This window comes from Malus sylvestris, chromosome 10 (genome assembly GCF_916048215.2).
Source record: "Malus sylvestris chromosome 10, drMalSylv7.2, whole genome shotgun sequence".
Classification (NCBI taxonomy): domain Eukaryota; kingdom Viridiplantae; phylum Streptophyta; class Magnoliopsida; order Rosales; family Rosaceae; genus Malus; species Malus sylvestris.
The window spans coordinates 41,883,613-41,898,741 of NC_062269.1; the positions used below are offsets into that span (position 1 = coordinate 41,883,613).

The following is a 15,129-nucleotide window of genomic DNA, read 5'->3' on the forward strand; positions in this document are numbered from 1 at the left end:
CTTCCCTCTCTCCTCTCCAAAACCAGTTCATCATCATCTCTGATTTCATTTTTCTTTTCTCTCTAATTAATTAAGGTAATATTCATATCTCTAATCTCTAATTTCTTCTTTCTCCCCATCACGTCTTATTGTTGCACACATTTGTTGATGAATCATGAATGCATGTACAAATAATTTCTTGTGATTTTAATTTTGTTATTAAGATGTGAAAAATAAATGATGCATGATGTTTGATGTTTTTATGGCAATTGATTTTGATGTGCATGTGTAAAAAGGAGGCAGATTGTCTGCCCTCCTCTTTGAGTGTCATTCTCATCCTCTCCTATTTGTGCGGTCACGGTTAAATCACGTCAACATTTTATTTTCTTATTACTTTTTGTCTTATTATCTTTATAAAAAATTAATATAAAATGTTAACGTGGTTTAATCGTGACCGTACAAAATAAGAGAAGATGAAAATGGCATCCAAAGAGAGGGCAGACAATCTGCCTCTGTGTAAAAATGCATTTTTGTATGTTGAGAGAAACTCTCTCGTCTGGGACGAAGTGCCCTGTTTCTTTCTCTCTCTTGCTACGCACGAAAGACCTAAAGTGTTTATTGCATAATCTTCTTTTCCCATGTTTATTAGGTCATCTAGAGAAAATTCATAGTTAAAACCATCATTACATTTAATCATTGTTCTCTAGAGAATGTGTGTTCTACGTATATTTTCTTATTTCATTGATATATTACACTAATTGATGGGAAAAGTAAATTAATTACGAGTTCATCATCTACTAGATTTGAACTTAAAATATCTTATTTACAAATGAAAATGAACGATAAATCGTATTATTAAGTAATTAAGCTTTTAGCACATCAAAGCGGTTTTCTCTACGTAATCTTAAAGCGGTCTCCCTAAGTAATCGAGTTGCTTGCTTTTTGTAAAAAAGCCATAGGCTGTCTGTCCCTAGTATATTAAATTTTCTCATAAAAAATGATGGATGTTTGGCTGAAAATGTCTTTATTGTTAAGTATTGGTGTAGAGTCCCATCTTTATGTGTCCTAATGTGCCCTTTCTAAGTTCACATATTTGACACTTTTATTTTTCTTTAAATTCAACGTAAATTAATAGGAAAATTAATGAAAATAGTTTGAAAATTTTAACTTTTAAGTAAAAGAATAAAATAAAGGTGTAAGTAAATAGTACTATAAGTGACTTTTTAGGTTAAAAATGTCCTTAACGTTAAAAGTAAACAGTATCAAAAATATTTATTTAAAACTCCCTAAATTAATATGATCTCTAAAAAAAAATTTGTAAATTATTACGGACTTGTAAAATTTGAAGTTTTATTTCATACCATAAAATTAATCAAAATACTAAAGATATATAATAAATTTACTTAAATCCGTCTAGTCTGTCTGGCCTCCCGCCTAGCCCCGTCTAGCCACTTAGGACCTAGGCCTCAGCCCTAAAGCCTAGCGTCTTTTAGAAGGGAACTTTAACGAAAAGCTCCCGGTATTATTTACTTTAACAAAAAACTAGATTTTTACACTAAAAAATCAATTATGGTACTATTCACTTTAGTCTTTATTTTGTACTTATCGTTAAAATTCGAAATTTTCAAACTCTTTTCATTCGTTTTCTCTTTTGAAATATTGATATAAAAATGTAAATCAAGATCTTTGATAATTAATTAATTAATTAATTAATGAACCGATAAGCTCAGTCTTCGAGCCTTCGAGATGGGTTGCTAATCAGTGGGGATTATATTTTGTGTGATTGAAGGAGCAAGAAGGAAGCAGCATAACAAACAAACAAACATTCTTCTGCCATGGAGGTTTCTATACAAGCACAGAGGCCACTCAGTTGCAGAGGAATTTTCCAACAGAGAGGAAGCAACTTAAAGCTCAAACCTTTTACTGGATTCCCTCCCCATGGAAGAGTTAGTCATTTCTTTTATAAATTTATAGACATATATATACATGTGTGTGTATATATATGCATTTTCTTCTTCTTGTGATATTTCTCTCATTGGGTTTTTTTAGTGATTTGGTATTGAAAGATCACAAGCTTGTGAGAATCTGTGTTTTTATGGAGAGATGGATTGTGGGATTCATTGATCTTTGTGGTTGAATGTTTGTTTACCAACACTTTTGGTGGGGTATTGATTGGAGATTTTGTAAAGGTGGAAGCTTTTTCAATGAAATCATGTTCTTTTCTTGGTGGGCACTCACTATTTGTTTGATTTTACTGTAGATATGACTGAATTATGAGAAATTTTACTTTTTGGGCAGTGATGGTTTTGCTTTTCCAGTCAGCTTTTCTGAATACAAGTACTGAACTGTGGTGGATTTAAGTTTTTAATGAGTGTTGTATATCAAACTAAACTTCTCTTAATAATGCATTTTATTTCAGTATTCTTCACGTTTCAAAGGAAACCTGGCAAATGGGGTTTCATACCAAATTACTGCCAGTTCAGCCGGTGAGTTAGCCGTGTTGTTCTCTTCTAGTTTGAAGTTGATTAATTGACCTTAGTTTTCTTTGTTATTGTTAACTTAATCTGACTTTGTAACTTGGTAGATTTTTCAAGGAGGAGACAAAGAAAAGTGTCTCCAGGTTCAAAGGGATTAGTGCCGAAAAACGCAGTAGGAACTAGCGGCCAGAAGACGAATCAAAGGAATATTGGGGACGAAAAGGGTATTACATCTTCGACATCCAGTGAACTTGCTGGGAAAAATAAGAAAACACTTGAATCAAGAGTTGACACCAGAAGAGAATTGGTAGTTGAACCTTCAGAAGAGAGCGATGTTGAGGAAAAAAGAATTGATGAAACTAGTAGTAAGGTTGAGGAATCATCTTCAGTTAGCAAGCCATCTGGTAGGGGGGGCAATCAAGGGATAGAAAATTGGAGTGTAGGTAAGGTCCTTGATGACTTGGCAGACACTGATAAAGGCATTGATACTAGTGAAAAGTTAACGAATGAAGTTTCTTTAAAGTTAAAGTTGGAGAGGGAAGAAAAATTGCGTAAAGAGGAAATTACGAGGCTTGCTGAGGAGAACTTCTCAAGCGGGTACAAAATCTTTGTCTATCCTCAGGTGGTGAAACCTGATCAAGACATAGAAGTGTTCCTTCATAAAAGTATATCAACCCTAAGCAATGAGCCAGAGGTTCAGATGATGGGTGCCTTTAACGACTGGCGTTGGAAACCTTTTACCTTCAGGTTGAACAAAACACAACTCAAAGGGGATTGGTGGTCTTGCCGGTTTCATGTTCCTAAAGAATCATATAAGATAAACTTTGTGTTCTTCAATGGGCAAAATGTTTATGACAATAATGATGCAAAAGATTTCTACATAACTGTGGAAGGTGGAATGGACCTCTTTGCATTTGAAGATTTCTTGCTTGAGGAGAAGCGTAAAGAACAAGAGAAACTTGCAAAGGAGCGAGCTGAGAGGGAAAGGCAAGCAGAAGAGCAGAGGCGAATTGAAGCAGAGAAGGCAGCAAGTGAAGCTGACAGAGCACAGGCAAAGGCAGAGATCGTAAAGAGACGACAAATGGTGCAAGAGTTGATCAAAAAGGCTGTAAGGTCTGTAGAAGACGTTTGGCACATAGAGCCTAGAGAGTTTAATGGTGAGGACTTGGTGAAGTTATACTATAACCGAAGCTCGGGTCCTCTTGTTCATGCTAAGGAACTATGGATTCATGGGGGGCATAATGGTTGGATGGATGGATTGTCAATTGTTGAAAGACTTGTTAGCTCTGAGAGAAAGGATGGTGACTGGTGGTATGCCAATGGTATGTGCATTTTCTTTATTCTTGTCCGTTCTTTCTCTAGCTTACTTATTTTGTTTGTTTTCATTCCTTTACCTTATCTGAGATTTCTGAGATAATTTTCTGTTTGTTGCCTGTATGGCATGTTGTAAAAAACATCATTTTTGTCAACTTTATTCTTGTAGTTGTTGTACCTGAACAAGCTGTTGTCTTGGATTGGGTTTTTGCTGATGGACCACCTCAGAATGCCGTTCTATATGATAACAACCACCGTCATGATTTCCATGCTATAGTTCCAAAATCCATTCCTGAGGAACTATATTGGGTTGAGGTAGAACACCAGATATATAAGAAGCTCCAGGAGGAGAGGAGATTAAAGGAGGAGGCAATACGTGCCAAGGTGAGTCTTACTGAAAAGTACGCCTAGAACGATTAGATTGAGGCGCTTGATGTGAGATTGGGACCACCTTCTTAGGGTTTTTGACTGGTTGGTCCGTGTAGTGCTTGTAATTTATGCAAAGTGTGGAGTTTCTGGATTACCCTTAAATTGTTGTCAATGGGTACTTGAGATTTCCTATCTCTATATATGTTTATTTATCTTATATTGGAAAATTTGGGATTCAACTTCTCACTGTTATCTTATGGCATTACTGATCCCAGTACCATTTCCCTTCACTTGTCGCAGGCCGAAAGAACAGCTCGTATGAAAGCAGAAATGAAGGAAAGAATTTTGAAAAGGTTTTTGCTGTCTCAGAAGCATATAGTATACACTGAGCCTCTTGATGTTCAAGCTGGAAATAAGGCGACAGTTTTCTACAATCCTGCCAACACAGTTCTGAATGGAAAGCCTGAGGTTTGGTTCAGAGGATCATTTAACCGTTGGACCCACCGCAAGGGTCCATTGCAACCACAGAAGATGTTACCTGCAGAGAATGGTTCTCATGTCAAAACAACTGGTGAGTTTGAGTTTATATGTACCTTTCAGGGGTTAAATTTTCTTGTTGACATGTGTATTTGTGTCTCTACAGTTCCAGTCCCACTCGATGCATACATGATGGACTTTGTTTTCTCTGAGACGGAAGATGGTGGACTTTTTGACAACAATAATGGCATGGATTACCACATTCCGGTGTTTGGAGGAGTTGCGAAGGAGCCACCAATGAACATTGTACATATTGCTGTTGAAATGGCCCCCATTGCAAAGGCAAGCTTGTAAACATTTATTGTCAGTACGTACTTGCTTGCATATAAGGGCCTTAATGATTTTGTTTATTTCCTTTTTTTCCCTTCAATTATTCATAACATCTATTCTAGGTTGGAGGCCTTGGTGACGTTGTTACCAGTCTCTCACGAGCTGTGCAAGACTTAAATCACCACGTTGACATCATTCTTCCAAAGTATGATTGTTTGAACTTTAGCAATGTAAGCTTCTCTGCTGTTGCTTATTTCCATATACCTCATCTGCTCTTTACTTCTTTTTTTTCTTTATGCCATTGAGATTTGGTCTTTTGTTTCTTTTCTTTTTTTATTCTGTATTTCTAGTAAATAAAAGAATGCTTGTTCTAGGTCTTATATGTGGCATTTGACTGCCTATCTTGGAGGTACATTCATGGAAATAATGAAATAAAATTTGCTCCTCTTGGGTTTTTGTGAGTCCATGTTCTTTGATTAACAGGTTTTCTTAAAAACATAGATTTCTTCTCGTCTTTTTACATTCTATTGTTTATGATTGATATAATCTGCTGTTTTGGACCTATTCATGTATTTGTTCTTATTCAACATTAGCTTCATAATGCTTTGGTTTCTAAATTATGAAATCCCGGTGTTCTGATACAGGTGAAGGAGTTTCAGTATAACAGAAGCTTCTCTTGGGGTGGAACTGAAATAAAAGTTTGGTTTGGGAAAGTGGAAGGCATTTCAGTGTACTTTTTGGAACCTCAAAACAGGTACTTTCCTCTTTCACGTCCTTCAAATCATGTGTTTTGAATGTACGTATCAAGTTTACTAATATTTGTTTTCTTTTGTAATGGGTTGATAGGCATTACACTTTTTATATCTGGCAATTGATCCTACTGTAATTTGTAAACAATAATGCCATTGTGCCAGATGCAGCAATTTGTTATTTACTATGAATCTTTTCTATTTCCGTTTCTTTTTGCAGATTCTTTTATGCGGGTTGCGTATATGGCTGTAAAAATGATGCAGAGAGATTTGGTTTCTTTTGCCGTGCTGCGCTAGAATTTCTACTCCAAAGTGGATTTCATCCTGTGAGTACTCATGATCCAATTGCTTATCTTAGAAGTTTATTAATTTCACACAACACCAGATGTCTTCACATAAGTGGCCTACTTATTTGGTAGAAGAAAGGAGAAAACATTGCGAAATGTTTATGCAGTTTATATGCGTCCTAGTACTACAAGTGACTTAATTCATATTTGTAGTGGCAGTGGTGCTTCTGCCTACTCTTACCTATGCAAAACAAGTAAAGTAAATTACAAAAAAATATGAAGGAAGATTTTTCTAGAATGAAGGAAAAATTTGATTGTGCTATTTTCAGACGGAAGATTTCAGTTAATGGATTTTTAGGATATCTATTTGAAAGTCGTGCTTTATGATGGCAGGATATCATTCATTGCCATGATTGGTCTAGTGCACCTGTTGCCTGGTTATTTAAAGATCATTACATGCATTATGGTCTCAGTAAAGCTCGGGTTGTCTTCACAATTCATAACCTTGAGTTTGGAACGCACTTCATTGGTAAAGCTGTGGCATCCTCAGACAAATCCACAACGGTAAGTACTTACAAATTCCTGAAACTATCTCATGTCATCAGTTTTTGATGTCCTAGAGCATACTTTGCCATTGTGAATATTAGTATCAGACCTTTCAACTCTAATAACCAGTTCTATCTTGTCAACTGTTTCACTCGTCTCTATATCTTCAGGTATCCAACACTTACGCTAAGGAGGTATCTGGAAATCCTGCAATTGCTCCTCATCTTTACAAGTTTCATGGTATAATAAATGGAATTGACCAAGATATATGGGATCCATACAATGATAAGTTCATTCCTGTAAGTAAATAATATTTCTGTGTTCCTCACCCTAGTAATTCTAAACTTATATTAAAGTTTTTTCCATTTATGTTTCTTGGAATAAGTATTCGGCTGTTTGCCAAATTCTCTTAAATACTTGCAGTACAACTGCATCTAACACATATGATGCTTATCATTCAGATATCATATACTTCTGAAAATGTTGTTGAAGGCAAACAAGCTGCTAAGGAAGCCTTGCAACAAAGGCTTGGTCTGAAAACAGCTGATCTCCCTGTAGTAGGTATTATTACGCGCTTAACTCACCAGAAAGGAATCCATCTCATCAAGCATGCCATTCGGCACACCTTGGAACGCAATGGACAGGTTACCTTTCATCTCTCTCCCTCTTTCTGCGGGTCAATTATTACCATAAACATTGTTCTTGATGGGCTTACGTATCCCCTCTCATTTCTTAGTGTACCAAAGCCAAATCTGAATCAAATTGGACCACTTAATGCAGGTTGTATTGCTTGGTTCAGCTCCAGATCCTCGTATCCAAAATGATTTTGTAAATTTGGCAAATCAGTTACATTCTTCTCATGGTGATCGTGCTCGCCTTTGTTTGACTTATGATGAGCCACTGTCGCATTTGGTCTGTTCTAGTGAAATTCATGTTTTGTTTTATTTATTATGTAAATGGACCTCTTACATCTGCACTGTGATGATAACTTACTAATTGAATTTTCCCACAGATATACTCTGGTGCTGATTTCATCTTAGTTCCTTCAATTTTTGAGCCATGCGGTCTCACCCAACTCATAGCAATGAGATATGGTTCTATACCTGTTGTTCGAAAAACTGGAGGTGTGTACCTAGCTTATCAGTTTCTGACAAGGAGTGTGCTTTAATAGGGTGTTTATACTTTGTCTTGACTAGCCATTTGACATGTTTATAGTCCCCTCTACTATGACACTGAGTTAAAAACTACCTTGGACATTTTTTCGGGTAAACTAAAGTTACTTCGGTGTGAAGTTTGACTGTCGATTTCTTTTTGTATCTTTTATAGGACTTTATGATACGGTATTTGATGTTGACCATGATGAAGAGAGAGCAGACGCCCAGGGTGTCGAGCCAAATGGTTTCAGCTTCGATGGAGCTGATGCTGCTGGTGTCTATTATGCTCTTAATAGGTGCGTACATTTTCTTTCGTAGATGATTGGAGAACTATGGTTTTTTCAAAAATTGAAGTATAAAAAATGTACTCATAAATGGTGTTTTTCAGGGCAATCTCCGCTTGGTTTGATGGTCGGGATTGGTTTAACTCGTTGTGCAAGACGGTGATGGAGCAAGATTGGTCTTGGAACAAGCCAGCTCTCGACTATATGGAGCTTTACCGCGCAGCACGGAAGGAGTGAATATAAGAAATCAGATAACTCGAAATCTATAGCTTTAACTAGCTGCATAAATAATGTACAGGGGATATGATTTTATATGTCAATAGGGTATTTGATGATCATTAGTTTTTCTTTAAAAATAAGAAACCAGTTGATGGCTTCGCCAAAGGTAGTCCACCCTTTTAGGGTCTGACAAGACTCACAAAAGCATTTTAACTCCTTCCTGGCCACCAATGTGTGATTCACCAGCGTCATGAATTGAACCTATCGAACCTATGACTTGTCGTGAAACATGGTATTGATCATTGTTAGTTCAATGCACCATAAAAAGGTGATTAAGAAGTACAGAGAAAAGTTCGAAACATGGAGATCTACAAGTTATGAGTTACTTCACGTAAATTCTGCCCAGGCCAAAACAAAAATGTGATGTTATTTTTAGCAAATTCAACCTTTGCCCTCCGAATGTCATTTTGACGTAACTTCTCCCCTAAATCATGTTTTCATGCACCTTAACCCTTATTGTTAAGTCCGTCAAATTTTCTGTTAAATATGCATGCTCAGGTAAAGTGACACGGACCAAAAAAAAAATTGATTTAGAGGTCAAAATAGGTGAAAAAATTATTTCAGTAGCACAGTGGAATTTGCTAACACTTTGTAGTTTGTACATGCATCAATCGAGCCTTTTTAATAAAACTAATTTATAAAGAAATTTTCAAGATTATTACTTGAATCACATCTGCATATATATCACATGCCAAAGTAAAAAACAGGACTTGAAAAATTAATATTAAAAAAAAAAAAGGTTAAAAGAAACTGCAAGCGAGTGGCACTTGCTATGAGTATTCATACTTGATCTTGATAGTGCAGAAAAGAATCCCCAAGGTGGGAAAGCATTTAAATTTTTTTCTTATTGGACGTCAAATTTGCTTCCATTACTTTCAAGCATTGAAGCGACCAACCTTGTGGAAATGATAAGTCTTATGACGTGAGAATATTTAAGGGATCGGATGAGAGATCTGGACCACTTAATTTCAATTATCTAGCCTCTATTAGCCTATTTTATTGGCCTATTTTATAAAAAACTAAAAATTTAAACGGTCCGAATATCTTTCTCTTTCTTAAATGGTCCAAATATCTTTATCCATGAACTCGGACATAGAAATCTGCGGTAGATCTCATTCCATATGGGTGCGTTTGGTACGCAGACGGAACGGAACGGAACGGGACGGGACGGGACGGAACGGGACGGGACGGGACGGAACGAAGGTGTAATTTTTGAAAAAGACATGGGGTATATTTGTCTTAAAATGGTAAAACATTGCGTTCCACAAACGTGGAACAAACCCGTTCCAGGGGGGAGGTGGAACGCAAAAACACTCAAAATCTGTCCCGTGGAACAGCCCGTTCCACCCATTTTTGGCGCACCAAACGCGGGACGGAACGCCTCGTCCCGTTCCGTCCCGTCCCGTCCCACGTACCAAACGCACCCTATAGGACTGGTGATGGACTAAAATTGAGATTGATTTAGAACGCATGCAATATTAGTGGTCGCTTTATTTCCCACTTTCACTTTTTCTTCCTCAAAAGGAAAGAGACGGAGAATAAGCAGGTCTGGGTGTGCTCATCTTATAAGTACCTTCAAATCAAGCAGATCCTCTTTGGATGGTAGAAGTTGAGTTCTCTCTTCAATCATTAGGGGAAAAAAAAAAACCTCTGATAAAGTCGATTTTCTCCACTAAATGCTTCTTGCTAGGATTCCATGTACATGATTGTACTCTTGGAATTGAAATCCAAGTAAGCAAAGCAAAATATGACTTGCGCTCTTGCACCACTAGTTATATATTGCCATGCATTGTACGTGATCGGTGATCTACCTTGGTAGATATTTTACTGTGTCGCCGGATCTATACATGTGTGTATCTTGAGACGAGAGATAGTAACACAATTGTATACACTCGATGACAACTAAACTTGCTCTAATCTAAGATGATTTAGGGGATCAAGAAGCTTAATGATATTTTAATAATTATGTTTGATGATCTTCAAACATGGTTAATTGATGAAGAATAAAAAATAAAAACTTCAACTTCAGTTAAACAAAAGCTAATTAATTAGTATAATTATTACACTAATGAAAAATTAAGAATTTCACCAACCATCACGTCTCGTGATTAATTCATTGTATACTTCCATGCTTAAAGAGGCTAAGTTTGAGCATGGAGTGAGCAGAAATAGCTAAAGCGAAACTCTTAATTTGTAGCGTCTTATATGAAACATTAATTTATGCAATTACTTGTGATGAGAGAGATAAACGATAATAATGCATACAAAACGTCGCTACCACACGTTGCAAGCAAGTTTTCTACTAACATGGTGAGTCATATCACTCAAGGCTAGCAGACCTTGTAATTCTTTTCCCTACAAATGCTTCTACTTTAAAAAGAACCAGAAGTGAACCAAATCAGGTATGCGTATTATCAAGTTCTCAAAACTGCAAAAAGTCTTGTCAGCTGTGCCGAATTAGGCATACGTACATAGACTATCAGTTTGATTAGAGTCTTAGAGTAGCATAGTTTTGACATAAATCAACATGCAGATTGTGATTGACATTATTACTATCAAATATTCTTTTTACTTATCGTGCATCTATTATTAATTTATGTTTTTTGATATTTTTTAATTCATCTGATTCTACGATTAAAAATTAGAAAGATATGTGAAAAGTAAAAGAATGTGTAGGTGTATCACACTCCATATTTTATGGACAGAAGGGGTGTGCACTGGAAGCAAAAAGAAAATTTTCATTCTGATTAGAACACAGGTTGACACACCCCGTCCCGAAGGAGGGCATGCTGGCCGTCACATGAGAGTGACGTAACCATTTACACAGTTCGGAAGCTTTTAAAATACAATTATTAAAATGGAAACCCTCGAGGGTGAGTCCTACTTTTGTGAATTCTGTCAGAATACCGTTGGATTCCTCGTGGCCACCAAAACTCTGCTATTAAGAACCTGGAGGGGCGAAAAACAAAATTGAGTGGGTCAGTAAAACCAAGCTTTTCAAAAACATTTCGCCAAAAATAATTCTAACCCCTCACTGTAAAACCTGTATACTTTTCCCAGAAAATAATATAATAACATAATACTTTTCATAAATCTCGAATCATCAATTTTTCTTTAAAACTCGAAAGTATGCCATGTTTTAATTTCGAAAACAAAATAAATGATGCATCAATGTAACAGGTGAAAAGTTGAATTAACCGGAGACCCTGCAGTTGGTCCTGTACAGTTAATTCCATAGCTCAACATCCAATCCAACCGGAGTCACCTCGATGACCTGTACGGCACTACACTGCAGATAAGTCGGAACTACCTGAAGTAGTCTGTACGACATGGATGGTGTAATAATACGCTCTAGTGCTTCTCTCATCAATCATCTGTGCACATAATCTAAGGTCACCCACTAGTCGGAATCACATCTAGTAATCTATACGACTAGCATGTCGGAACCCTCACTTGGTCTGTACGACATCCACCTACTTGGATCCAAGACGAGCGTGCGGTGTGGTGAATAATATAAGCACTAACACCATAATTGCAGGTTATGAGCTATCCACAATATACACATCAACAATGCACATGAATAATATAAAACTCACCTGATACTTACCTGTGCGTCCACAGCACCAATTCACATATATATATATGCATCATATATCAATTCATGCTTTTCATATACTTCTATGCATGACATTTCAAATCCTCCTTTTCATATAAATCTATCCATGGCATTTTAAATCATGCTTTCATTTAAATTCAATTTCTGGGAAAACTCAATAGTATATAGGTAATACGAAAACAAAACTGCCCACTCACCTGGAGTTCGCCCTACAACTCCCTAGCACAACTCATCAAGGCGTCATGACGATCGCCGCCTAGAACAATAATCAAATCCAACCTCAGAAATCATATCGATAGAATATAACTTATATAAAACACATCACTACGCAGTTCGATCCGAAAGATCTGCAACTCAGGTTTTAAATCCATAACTTCCAGAGTCCACAATAAATCTCTAGGACAACATCCTGAAATTTCATTACCATCCAACGGTCGGATCTCCGTCAATTTCCAAACTAAGTGACGGTTAACATTTTATTTTATGAACTTACAACTCCAATTCCGGAAGATCCGTAACTCGGATTCCCAATCCGTAAGTTCCAATAATCCTCAAATATTACGTATTACAACGTATCAAAGTTTGGTGACGATCCAACGGTCGGATCGTCAATTCACATTTTCACCTAAATGCGAAAACTATAAAACGTTATTTAAAGCACCTAACCAATAATCGTAATAACTTTCTCATACGGTGCTCAATTTGGGTATATGAATATACCACAGTGATCTACTCGACGTCACGAACGTCGACATATTTTTAGATTATTTTTTTGATGTGCCACGCGCCCCCACGCGCCGCACGTGGCACGGGCCTACGCGCCCCCCACGCGCCCTTCTTCTTCCTTGGGTCGCCGGACTGGATTTTCCGGCGACCGTTTTCCGGCCAATTTTAAAACCTTTTGTTCTCCTTCGTTTTTCACCCATTTTCTTCGTATTTTATATCAAATTGAAGCCCCAAACATGTAGAATCACGATAGACTAATTTAAGGCTCTAAAAATCAAGAAATCTCACCGGAAAATTCCCAAGAAATTCGGCCAAAATGGAACCACGTGATCCCGACGTCCAAATCCTTCAAACGAAGTACTCCGAGCCTCCTTAGGACTTCACTAAGCTCACTACAAGCTTAGAATTCCCTGAAACACGACATTTTACGTGTGCATGAACAGTAACTCAAAAATGGAGGTTCGGGTTTCCCGTGATTTCGAGGGTTTCACTTTCTAAAACTAGTACCAATGAACTCAGAACGTCGAAAGGATGAAGATGCATACCTTGGTTGCCTCGATCCGTCGAGTTTTTGGAGGGTTTGGGTGTGTGCCGTACACATTGGGTGTGGGTGTGTGTGAGGTCGAGGGAGAGAGACAGAGAGTGCTACGAGAGGGAGAGAAGACAGGGAGTGCGTGTGTGTGTGATTGTGTGGCCCAACACAATCCTCACCATCCATCCAAATCCCTAACCACAAAAATTCAAATTCCAAAAGTTTAATCCCAAAACTTACAAAATTAATTCAAATAATGTCACACACACACGTACCTTAATGCCCGCCAAGGGTAATTACGTCAATTCACGTCCCAGATATAAAAATCCCGGGATGGGCTGTGACACAGGTGGTAAACTGTGTGTCATTATTTAAGTCGAGGGAAATTCAATGAAAATTATATCGGCACTCCAAAAATCTTATTATGCACTTTTAACTTTTTATTAACATAAAGAAAAATACATTTGTGAGGAATGTTCAATGAGATTTTTCGAGTGCTAACAATTCCCAAGTTTTATTTTTTATGTTGTTAATTTTTTTAACACAAGTATCTCACCACTTCTATAGTAACACATAACTCTGTGTTTCAGGTACACTGAAAAGTCTCTCAGAAGCACGGTTCTATATTCGAAGAGAGATGCTTGCATGTACAAGCATACGATCCTCATTACACATGACATATAATTATTACAGCAACAACGTATGTAGCTATTTCATACAAAATCCTCTTGTATTTGTAGGTCAAAAAATTGAATAAAGATTCGTATATTGGATTAGCTATGAAGATATATCTCGTATAAAAAATACTTGAATCGTATATAGGATCGCAATAACTTATGAACATGATGAGAAATAACAAGAGTTGTAAAACTGAAAAAGGAAGAAAAGGTTACATGCAAAGCTGGTGATGCTTCACCATCATGCACTATGACAAAGTGAAAATATGAATGTGATAGACTTAAAATACATGTAAATATAACATTTCAGTTATATGTAATTTTTTTCTAAACAAAAGCGGTCTCTTGAACATGTAAATATAACATATCAGTTGCATGGCAAAGTTAAAATTTGAACGTGATGGAATTAAAGTATTAAGAGACACAATTTTTGCTCATTGGCATCCAAAGATTACCTCTCCTATATCTAGTTAAGTTAGTATACAACTGAGGGTAAAATAGCAAAGTCAGATGTGCACATACGAATGAAGGATGTGATTGCAAACTCCAAGCGTGAAACTATTAATTGACGCTCCACAGATGGACTTCTCTTTGGTCATTGTCCAACAGATCTTACTGATTTGAGTTTGAGAAGACCCTTCACCTTGACAGCACCTACAGTGCCTTTATTTGCTCTCTCTCTCTCTCTCTCTCTCTCTAGCTATTTACCATTGCAATAATCCCCAAAACCCAGGAGGCATCGAAAGAAGTAAACCAGAAGACAGACCAAAACCCAGGAAGCATCGAAAGAAGTAAACCAGAAGACAGATAAAAGTAGAAGTCACAGACTCACAATCAACCAAGTGCTTAGTTCTTGTTACGAGATAAACTTTGTTAAGGTTACCTGATTAGGTCATTTTCCAACTTCAAGTAAAATTATAAAAAATGTTATTAGTACTTCAAAAATCTTATTCTACACTCCTTACAAATATATTTTTCTTTCACAATATAAAAAATTTGAAATGTTAAATGAGATTTTTGGAATACTAATAACAATTTCAAAAATTATTTATGATAAGTGTCCTATAAATTATAATGATGTAGTCGTACTATTTTACCGAAGCTTTTCTTATTTTATTAGTGATATTCCTAAACAATTGTTTGACTAGAACATCTTCTGCTATCGAGTAGAATTAACGAATCAAAATACAAATATATTTTATTTTATAAGAAGTATAATAGGAATAATTTGGTCTTGAAATTATCCTTACCCAATAACTTGTTAAAAAAGCACCCACTACTAAAGTGATGGGGATTCTCTCTTCTCTTTTTTTTTATCTTCCCTCTTCTCTGC

At 36.6% G+C, this 15,129-nt stretch overlaps 1 protein-coding gene and 1 long non-coding RNA gene across 4 annotated transcripts in view; one reads left to right on the forward strand and one right to left on the reverse strand.

The window, feature by feature from the left end:
• Positions 1-13,428, reverse strand: part of LOC126586363 (uncharacterized) — a 62,983-nt gene extending 49,555 nt beyond the window's left edge. Inside the window, exons 1-4 of one of the 2 annotated variants that reach the window (XR_007610775.1) lie at positions 13,395-13,409; positions 13,133-13,313; positions 12,876-12,997; positions 11,014-12,117 (exon numbers count right to left, since the gene is read on the reverse strand). This is a non-coding gene — a long non-coding RNA (uncharacterized LOC126586363). Of the gene's footprint in view, positions 1-11,006; positions 12,118-12,875; positions 12,998-13,132; positions 13,314-13,394 lie in introns of those variants that run through there. The other variant, XR_007610776.1, reaches the window with a different exon arrangement.
• On the forward strand, positions 60-8,350 carry LOC126586350 (starch synthase 3, chloroplastic/amyloplastic-like). 2 transcript variants are annotated; one of them, XM_050251176.1, is made up of 17 exons: positions 60-75; positions 1,769-1,925; positions 2,399-2,465; positions 2,564-3,778; positions 3,940-4,154; positions 4,440-4,710; positions 4,783-4,958; positions 5,069-5,176; positions 5,591-5,700; positions 5,916-6,021; positions 6,376-6,546; positions 6,699-6,827; positions 6,990-7,172; positions 7,309-7,440; positions 7,541-7,652; positions 7,855-7,978; positions 8,071-8,350. In XM_050251176.1, exons 2-17 carry the CDS (start codon positions 1,815-1,817, stop codon positions 8,201-8,203), a joined length of 3,363 nt encoding a protein of 1,120 aa, XP_050107133.1. In that variant the 5' UTR covers positions 60-75; positions 1,769-1,814; the 3' UTR covers positions 8,204-8,350. The 2 variants fall into 2 exon arrangements, with proteins under 2 accessions (XP_050107133.1, XP_050107132.1); XM_050251175.1 differs by lacking the exon at positions 60-75 and having other exon boundaries at positions 1,694-1,925.
• Positions 13,429-15,129: the final 1,701 nt, after the last annotated feature.

What these genes read in the sequence shown, in the direction of transcription:
- LOC126586350 (XM_050251176.1), top strand. Translation starts at nt 1,815, where the DNA reads ATGGAGGTTTCTATACAAGCACAGAGGCCACTCAGTTGCAGAGGAATT. An exon ending in AAATGGCCCCCATTGCAAAG is followed by an intron (nt 4,959 to 5,068) that starts GCAAGCTTGTAA and finishes CATCTATTCTAG; the next exon opens with GTTGGAGGCCTTGGTGACGT. An exon ending in ACAATGATAAGTTCATTCCT is followed by an intron (nt 6,828 to 6,989) that starts GTAAGTAAATAA and finishes CTTATCATTCAG; the next exon opens with ATATCATATACTTCTGAAAA.